Here is a 10,105-nt window from a genome sequence, read left to right as displayed (position 1 = left end):
CCAGTTTATATTCCCACTAACAGTGTAGGAGGGTGCCCGTTTCTCCACATCCTCGCCAGATATAAGAGATCTGTATCATGAAAACTATAGAAAACTTATGAAGGAAACTGGAGAAGACACAAAGAAATGGAAAAACATGCCATGCTCATGTCGGAAGAATAAATAGTGTTAAAATGTCATTACTACCCAAAGCAATCTACACATTCAGTGCAGTCCCTATCAAAATTGCACCAGCATTCTTCTCAAAGCTAGAAGAAACTGTTCTAACATTTGTATGGAACCACAACAGATCCCGAATAGCCAAAGTAATATTGAAGAAGAAAACCAAAACGGGAGGCATCACCATCGCANCCTCTTCTCTTTTTTTTTTAAATAGTTTATTGTCAAGTTGGTTTCCATATAACACCCAGTGCTCATCCCCACATGCCCTCCTCGATCCTCCAGGTTTCTTCCTCCTACTGCCCTGTACATTTTCTCTCTTCTCGCTTGCTGATATTTTTCGGACATTGGAACTCTTAGCTTGGTCCTCTAATTCTCTCATATTTTCTCACCTGTTTTCTTTCTGTTCTTCTATATTTTTGTCATTTTGTCCATTTCTGGAAACTTAATTTTAAATGTTCATTCTGTTGTTTAATACTAAGAGTTCAGGTTTTGTTCTCTGATTGTGTCTTTTTAAAGGTATCCTATTTTCAGGGTGCCTAGGTGGCTCAATCGGTTAAGCATCTGACTTTACTCAGGTTGTGATCTCACAGTTTGTGGGTTCAAACCCTGCTTCGGGTTCTCTGTGGACAGCCCAAAGCCTGGAGCCTGCTTTGGATTCTGTCTCCCTCTCTCTCTGCCTCTCCTTCGCTCACGCTCGCTCACCTTCTCTCTCTCTCTCTTTCTCAAAAATAAATAAATGTTTACAAAAAAAAATAAAGGTATCCTATTTTCATTTCATTATTGTAATATCTTCTGTTAATGGTAGTATTTTTCTTCTTCCTGAACACTTGCTTTTTTATTATAGATTTCTCATTAGATGTTTTCCTTCAGTATCTGATGGTCCTTTGCTTATATTTAGGAGGATCATGAAAATGCTCACTGGAAGCACATAGCATGTTGTGGGCTTGTCAGCTTTGAGCTTCAGTCTTCCCATAGCAGTCTGGTTGGCTGCATAGTTGGGGAACCTCCTAAGGCATTATCATTGGCTCACTCTTTTTAGTCTGATTGGAGTTTCCAGAGAGGAGACTTTTTTTGGTCTCCTATGTGGAGGGAAAGACTTGCTCTATTGGAGAGAGAGGGCTGTAGGTCTCTGTATCCAGGATATTCATGGAATCTCCCTAGTTCCAGTCCAGTATCCTGTCCTCCACTGCGTCTGTGTACTGCTTATCAAGAGGCCCTGTGTTACTCCTTTTCAGGGAGTAAATCTGCAGTGTTGTGGCCTGGTGGCAGGAATGATGTAGGGAGCTAACTGCTTCTGGAGCGGCTTGGAAGCAGCACTCACATAGGCTGTCCTCCTCCCTGCGCTTGCACCTACGCAGGTGTCTGGTGCTGCCAGTTTGAGTCTTTCAGGGATTCTTCTGTGTACAATCAGGCTGCTTCTTGTTTTGTGCCTATGCTTAGCTTGTGTTTTAGTTTTCTGTACTTGATTTGTAGGAGTGGAAATGTACCAGCCCTAGTGAGGAGAAATCGGAAAAATCATCCAAGTGGAGCTTTAGTCCCAGCCTCTGAACCCATTCCCAGACTGACTCAGTTTACAGATGTAGAATCCCTTGAACAGAGGGGTGTTTGGGTCACCTTATGCAAGGACCCCACCATTCAGCCATGTAACAATTGGGAGAATGCCCACATTTATTTTTCTTGGATTTGCTAAGTCATTTACTATTCATCCGTTGGCCTTCCAGCTTACAAATTTTATTGGTATCACTTGTTTGTGACTTCAAAATCTTTTTATTTTTTTATTGTTTTGGGAGGGTTCCAGTAGGGAATGAGTGTGGCATGCATGTATGTTCAGTTGCGTCTTTACCTGCAACCTGTCTGTGTTCGTTTGCTACATGGTATCCTACAGTCTTAAGGCTTTGAAGATCAGCCATAGCCTGGTGGCCCTAAATTTATGTCTCCAGTTCTGCTTCTCTTACCTCTGGTCTCTGGACATACAGTCACAACTGCTTACCCACCATTCTCTCTTAATACATCCAGTACACATGTCACATGCTTCCTTCCCAACGTTCCCTTTGAAATGCTGATTTCTCATCTAATCTTGTTCTCAGTTAACCACTACTAGCTACTCGCTCAATCCCAAATCCCCTTCCTTCTTTCCTACGTTATCAGCAAGTCCTGTCAGTTCTAAATTCTCAACATACATCCAGAATTCATCCATTTCTCTCCATCTTTATGGCTGCTACCCTGATCAAAGCCATTTCATTTCTCACCTGGGTCCATGCAGTAACCTTGCAACTACTCCCTGTCCTGCTCTACAATCCACTGTCTACACAGCAGCCGGAGTGAACATTTTGGGTTCTAAGTTAAGCCACATGCATTCTCTGGTTCAAAACCCAGTGTTGTCCCCCTGTACTGTGAGTGGTTTGTGGACTCCTTACTCTGTCCACAAGGTCTCTGCTCACCCCTCAGTTCATTCAAGTCTCTGCTCAGATAGCATTACCTCTGAGAAGCCTTCCCTGACCACCCACTCCATCTTTTTTCTTTCTTCCAGATTGCTCTACTACCTCATCTTTCTTATTTCCTTTTGAAAGTATCTTGTTCTTTATTGTCTTTCTCTAGCCATTTGAGTATAAGCCCTTATGAAGGCATTGGTCTGATCTGTCTTGTTCTTGGCTGGTACTGTGATACCTAGAGCAGAATCTGGCCCATAGCAGATAGATCCTCAAAGACTGTTGGATGGCTGGGTAGGAGGGGAGGGTGAACAAACGCTTGCTGAGTTCTGTTTGGACGGTTAGCATGTTAGTTCTTCTGGGGCATCTCAGAATTGAGCCTTTATACAGAGTTCTTTCCCATCTTGACTGATTCTACTTAAGAATGCCTTTACGTGTCCCCCTCTCTTCCTGCCAATAAATCTGTTTTAGGACTGAAAGTTTGAATTCCCAAATAGCAGATGGATGGTCCTCTGTTTCTTTCTCCCTGCCGTTATCCATGCAGTCACACCTTAAGTTGTATTTTGTGCAGGAGCCAAGATGAGATTTTGGCAGACAGACGGCCAGTGCATTTGCTCATCCGTCACACTTGTGGGGTGCGGTGCTGGATTAGAAATGAGAGATTGCAGCTAGAAATTGAGTCCTGCTGGCTCGCCTCTCAGTATTAGCAGTCTGCTTTTGCTTTTCTGCTCTCTCCCAGTCTGTCTGTTGCTTTTTAACATCAACTCCTGCCAGCCACTGATCCTATTAAAACTGCCAGTAAGATTAAGGCGGGGGTGGTGTCAGTCAGTTTCATTTCCTTGTCTTCAGAAAGGAGTTGAGAGATGACAAATTGTGAAGCTGCCTTTGTCTGATAACCGCTTTAAATATGATGCCATATAGTCTACTTGTCCTTGAGTCATGTGGGACTTCAGTGTTTTGGTGTCTGCTTACGAGTTTCTGTTTAATATCTGATGAAGTAGGGATGAACTCAGGAAATGACCCCTTTGCTTTTTTTTTCTTCTCTGTTTTGTGCAAATCAGGAGGTTCATCAAGAACGGATTGCATTGGAAAACCAATTGGAACAACTTCGTCCAGTCACTGTGTTGTAATCCCCGAGATTCAAGTAACAGTGGGCGACTTTTTCTGCCAAGATCTTTCCTGTGAATGTTTCAACCCAACTACTTGTCATAGATGTCCAAGACTGTGTGAAAAGCTGTGAGCAGTGGAATATAATCCGTATTTCCTTTTCTCTTGTAGTTCCCTTGTACGTTTTACTCTGGTGGAAAAAATACAACCGGTTATCACACTTGAAATTGTAATTATCGGTGGAATTTATCTCCCCTTCTTAAGTACTTCCTCAAGTTGTTAGATGTTGCTCCTTACCAAAAACCAATCTTCTAGCAAATGAAAACAAGTTAGAGCATTATTTATTTAAAGAATTTATGATTTGTATAAAACCTCATAACCTAGTACCTTCAGGATGCTTGTTTTATTTTTGTATGTATATCAAATACAGTAGGTTGGTTTCCTGAATAATTGGGATTCCAACTGAATAGTCTTTGGCATGATGATAATAAAAACAAAAACTAAAACAAGAGCATCAGATTTAGACTGGTGCTGTGCCCTCCGCCACCATATGCCAAAAACCGCTTCTTTAGTGCCATTTTGACATTATATCTAGCTATAAATAATACGTAACTATTGTTTTGTGTTGAATGGCAGAGATTTTATTGGGTCTTTGCACCTCTGTAAAGTGGAAGTTTTGTCAGTGATCTATTTAACTTGGCCCAGCTAGGCCATTAACTCACAGAACTCAGTCCTTTCATGTAAATTTTTGGGCAAGAGCAATCTGCTTTTTGAACTGCCTCGCCCGATCAAATTGAACAAATAGTTGCCAGATCTCTACTTTTATCCTGCATGGGATAACATATCTGTAAATGCATGTATTTGGAAACCGCCCTTCAGATGCGAAAGGCTGAAGAGATTGTTTGGTCTGATAAATATTTATTGCTTGAACCCAGGTATTCAACCTGGGGAAGAAGGGGAACTGGTTGTTACCAACAGTCCAACAACTCTGGTAGTTATTTTTGTCTCTGTTATTTTAACCCGGATTGTGATTCTATTGAGTACGAAGAAATAATGAAAGAAAACTTATCTTCACTCTGGACGTACAACTGTCCAGAACTGTCCGTTCTGTGTGAAGTGTACCCTGGGGAAGTGGTTCGTTTATGTATGGTCCAGCAGAGCCCAACTGACTCCAGTGAATGTGATGTAAAACTATGAGCTCATACTGCAGAAGCCATATGCTGTAGAAACTTTGATCACTTGCTCCCCCTGAAAACTCAAGTTGAAAGTGGGAAATGATCGACTCTCACAGGGGTCAGGGCATGCCTGCTTTAACATCACTTGGAGAGACTGATTACAAGAAATGCTGTCTCTTGTGCATTTTGCTGATTTACCCATTCTTGCAGTAGAGGGGTGCGGTGTGCCTACGGTCCTTTCTGAAGTGCTTTAGGATAGATAGGCTTGCAGGATGTGGGACTGAGCCCTTGTTTCAGTAGGTTGATGGCTCTTAGAATAAGTAGGCATTTATTTAATGCTTCCATATTTTATTTGCAAGCTTTATCAATAGCTTAATGACAGAAGAGAAAGGCTCAAACAGACGATGTTTTCCTGAAGAAAAACAGCTTGGTGGTTCTATTCTGTGCATATTAAAGGATTTTGAATTGATTTGAGTTTGAAAATCAAAAAACTTGAACTATTTCTCTATTCTCCCTTTCCTTCTCTTTCGTTTGCCTTCTCTGTCCCTCTGGAAGGTGTCTGGAGTCATTTAAAACCCTTCCTAAGATTATAAATGGGTGGTGCAAATTTTTTAGGTAACCTCTTTTCCCATGTTCTGAGACCTGGGGGCCGTAACGAATTTTATCAACAGTGTCCTCACTGCAGACATTTCACAGCATGTTTACCATTTGTAATATTCCATCCAGGAAAGACTAACATATGCACTTCATCTCATAATCTTCTAGGACATACACCCTCACTCGAGATAGCGCTGCATAGCCATTAAGCAGGCATACAAACGAAGGAATGTTAGTCTTCATTATACATTTAAGAAATGTTGAGATATTTTCCCCCTATCAAGTCCAGACCAGAGTGAGACAAATTAGGATGTTGGAGTTTTGTTTACTTGGCTTGGTTTTCATTAAAGGAACAAACTCGCATTGGACATAAAGCCCCATGGGTCACGTAGTGTCACCCATATTTTAAGATGAATGGTGCATTAGAGCCCACGTCAGTAATGTCTAGGCGTGACTTTCTTGACTGCACTTAACAGTGACTGCAGTTTTATTAGTTGTTTAGAAGTGGATTTAAAAAAAAAAAAAACAAATGCACACTATTATGATTACTTGACTAGTGCTCATCTGCTGTTCCTCTGTTTTCTTAGGATATGCACTTTTAATTTAGGATTATAACTCCTGTTAATGTTCCTGTGAGCCTTTAATGTGATTTGTAGGAAGGCTGAGTTCTTGAAATCCCCATTAGCCCTCTTCTATAAAACTACACCCAGATTAGACCCGCTTGTTGGGCAGAATTCAATGGACAGAAGGCTGGTGTTGCCCCCGTCCAGGGAGGTTTCATAAGCTTGCTGCTGAGTGCTCCTCCTCCATAGGGTCCTGGAGCCCCACAGCAGAACACGCAGCAGGAATTGACAGCAGGCTTCCTGCTACCCACGTGTGGCATTACTGCTTTTGCTGCCTCCCTGTCCAGCAGACGTGAAGCCAAAGCAAAAGGCAGATATGTGGAATGGAAGTGCATGTTGTAATTGAGGCAGATACTTGCATTTGCTTTAGTTGGAAAGATCTAGCCACTTTATAAATATCAGAGAGGTTCTTTGGACCTGATCAGGACAGGAGACATTGTAGCTGGAAGTCCATTTACTCTCATTGGAGAATAGGATGACCGAGCGGAGGCGACATGGACCCGTCTCCTGCAGTTTGCTCGTGGGGAAGCCGCATTTTCTAGCCCGAGAATCCATAGAAGGAGGTAACTAGTGGCAGAGTTGGGATGCCAGCTAATCTTAGGGATTCTAAGTCAAGTCCTCTAGCCTCTAGCAGTACTAAAAATAGATTAGAAGGGTTTCTTCTATTTACCATGCTGAATTTTATTTACTTAGTAGGTTTTAAAGTATGAAAACATGTTTCTTCAGTGAGTTTTATATCTAGATATTTCTCTTGGATTGAAGCAAAAAATAAAATTTGAAGGGAAAGAGTATGATTGAACTATTTGTTCTTCTGAACACCTCACCTTTCATGATGCAATAAATTACTCTGAGTTTCTTGGCAGAACTTTTGACAGCTGTTGCTTTGAATGGATTCCATTCCTGTATTCCTTATGGGCGTTTGTTTTTAAAATAGACTACTGCGATTGAAATGAATTCAATATGTAGTAAGTTACAGTTTTCTTCGATATACAGTTATGTGGGTTGCAAATGTTCGATTTCAGCATATTTTAGGGGGAGTAGTAAAAAACACGAAGTGTCCTTTGATTTCCTACCCATGTCTGAAAGTATCATAAAGCACTCTTCATATGGGACTTGATTCTATAGTTTGCTTATAAATGATAACTTGTTTCTTAAACGATCTCACAATCATGGTAATAGATGGGAACTCAGAAGATCAATAAGAAAATAACCTGCAGTGGATGTTTTTCTTGCAATTAAGACAGGCATTTGCAGATGTTGTCTTCTAAGCAGTAGTTGGAAAGATCTCAGTTACAGTATTACACCTTACAGCTAACAACATTTGTTCAACGCAAACTTCAGTCACACCTCCTGACTAGACATCACCAAAGGAATGTGATTTTAAAAGTATTTTTAAAAAAATAGAATTTTAAATATTATAGCAACCAGATCTTCCCATATTATTGACAAGTAGGACTTAATAGGCTGTGGTTTGAACATTATGAATGTGAACAAAATGTAATATCAGTTGAAAGGTCATTTTCTCCTCTCGTTAAACAGGATAGTGGTGACTTTGGTTTCTCTTTCCAACTGGCTTACTCTGTTTTAAGTGTACTCTTTTAAAACTCTGATTTCAAAGGATCTCTTGAATTTACACATTAGCTCTGGGTGTTTTGTTACGTTCTTTTCTTGCATCATGACTCGGTATGGTTCGGATTCCTAGTAAGAAGTGGGGATGTGGCTTTTTGGAAATCTCAGGTGGCATCTTACTCGTCATTCGGCACAGGCTAAGGGCTACTGCCCGCCAGTGCCAGCGACTCAGTCATTGATGGCACTTTGTGAGTCTCACTCTGCAAGCCACCCTGCTTTGCTTGTTTGGAATGAGAGATGCATCTAGTTTTGTGATGGGGCAAAAGAACAGCCACGGGGGACCAGACTTCAGAAGCCACGCATAGTCCAAGGACTGCTGCCCTCCTCCAAGTTAGGCATTCAGCGGCTGCCTTACAACTGCTTCATGGAACAGCCAGTGTGTTAGTGTGAGCAGCACATCCCAGGTACACAGTTCCTGTTAGGCTTACATAGTTATCTTCCACGTTTGCTTACATACACGATGATAAAGCAATCTTTTCTAAAAGGCATTGCAGAGTTTCAGTTGAGAGAAACCTTGGTCTGTTCTTAAAAATTGGAAAGTGTTTTTGTGTTTTGTGATTTTTTTTTCCTGTCTTGCTCTAAGCTAAGTTCATGGCTGTGGGAAGCTGGAGAAAATGGGCTTATGACTCTGAAGACCAGAGGACATGGGACTTTTAAGAGGGCTCGGATTGGAATTCGAGGGCAAATTCAACACGGGAAATTCAGGGACCAGTCCCAGCCTGCGACAGTCCTCTGTTGCACAACAGGACGGACCCGAAAGGTCCCTCCTGGAGCTCTGCCCTCGGGATGGCGCCGCCGATGCAAGAACCCCATCCCATGGCAATTGGATCAGCCGAGTTGTGTTGTTGTGTTGTGTTTTGTTTTAAGGCAGCTTGTGTGAGGGCTTCAGCTGTCCCCATCTTGGGAAAAGAGCGTGCCCTTTTCTCCAGCACCACCATGCTCTTTGTCTTCAGCACAGAAATGTTGAAGAAAGCCAGAGGCAGGAAGAGCCGTGTTAGTCTTCATCACAGTGCCAGGCAGGAGAGAGAATATTTTAACCTCGAGAGTAAAAGTGTATATATTTTTTCGCTGCAGGTACATTGAACGGTAAAATGAGTAACAACAGAGTATATATTTGATGCCTTCTGTCTCTTTCATGATAATGTGCTAACAGGTTGTGTTAATGTTTTACTTAGCCAGAATTTTATTCATTTGCTAGGCCTTGAGAACATTATGTATATTGGTCTTAAACAAATAAATATAGGGTAACCTATATTTGGATTGTGACTTGTAGACTCAAACTAACCTTACTGCCTCTTTTTCACACTTGTTGGAAAGTCTGTGAAGAACATAGTAGGTTAAAAATTTCCAACTTTGGAAAATGTACATGATGTGAAACTGGGGTGCTATGTTAAAAATAAATGTACGATAACTAAGTGTTTTTATGGAGTCATGGTGTCGATGTGTTGTGGCCTGCGTTTGGTCTTGTGCATTTAATGGAAGTGCTGTGGGAAAGAGCTGGAGGTCTTCCCAATTAAATCAAAGTCTGAGGTTCGATTATTTTTACCTCTTGGTGATCTGAGCTGGGTCCTTAAATATCTGTACATGGTGAACACTGGGTAATCATGGGCTATCATGCCTAACTCACAGAGCGCGTTAAAGATCTACTGCATTGAAAACTTGGCCTACTGTGGGGCCCAGGTTATTTGCTTCATCCTGTCGGTATTCTTTTTGTTCAAAATTGTTCCCAACATTCTATCCTTGGCTGAAGTAGGGGTGAAGGGGGGTAGGGGTCAGGGAGAGCGGGCTTGAAAGCCCGACCAAGTAATCTGGCATCCCAGTTGCTGTTTCTTACCTTCAGAATTTGAATCATTTGGGGCACCTGGATGGCTCAGTCATTAAGTGCCTGACTCTTGATTTTGGCTCAGGTCATGATCTCCTGGTTTGAGAGATCAAGCCCGAGTCATGCTCTGCACTGACATGTTCTGGAGATTCTCTCTCTCCCTCTCTCTCTCTGCCCCTCCCCTGCTCGCATGCACGTGTACTGTCTCTCTAAATAAATAAGTACATTGAAATAAAATTTGAATAATTTTAGGAGTCTACCAGTGTCCTATGAGATGGGAGTTTTATTCTGCATTGTGAAGACAAATGGTGGGTACACATAGGATATTTCTAATCTCGTAGTTCTAAACACCAAACAAACTCTGGAAAAAATCATCCATGATTTGGCTCATAAGCTTGGACACTGGAGATCACCTAACCCTGACCTTTCCCAAGCACTGGTGAAAGTCACTGTGTCCCTCACCTCAGAGATAAGAGATCTGAGATCATCTAGGCAAGTGGTTCCCAAAATGTCCCCGGACTGGCGGTATCCGCATCATTGGGGAACTTAATCACTGCAAAA

At 41.8% G+C, this 10,105-nt stretch overlaps 1 protein-coding gene across 1 annotated transcript in view; it reads left to right on the top strand.

Moving 5' to 3' along the window:
• REPS2 (RALBP1 associated Eps domain containing 2) overlaps positions 1 to 9,142 on the top strand; it is a 174,282-nt gene extending 165,140 nt beyond the window's left edge. Inside the window, exon 20 of the mRNA XM_077761695.1 lies at positions 3,653 to 9,142. Within this exon, the coding sequence (XP_077617821.1) occupies positions 3,653 to 3,721 (69 nt within the window). The 3' untranslated portion in view covers positions 3,722 to 9,142. The remainder of the gene's footprint in view (positions 1 to 3,652) is intronic.
• Positions 9,143 to 10,105: the final 963 nt, after the last annotated feature.

The sequence above is a fragment of the Crocuta crocuta genome, unplaced genomic scaffold, assembly GCF_008692635.1.
Source record: "Crocuta crocuta isolate KB4526 unplaced genomic scaffold, BGI_CrCroc_1.0 scaffold657, whole genome shotgun sequence".
Lineage (NCBI taxonomy): Eukaryota > Metazoa > Chordata > Mammalia > Carnivora > Hyaenidae > Crocuta > Crocuta crocuta.
This window is presented reverse-complemented; position numbering and strand designations above follow the sequence as displayed.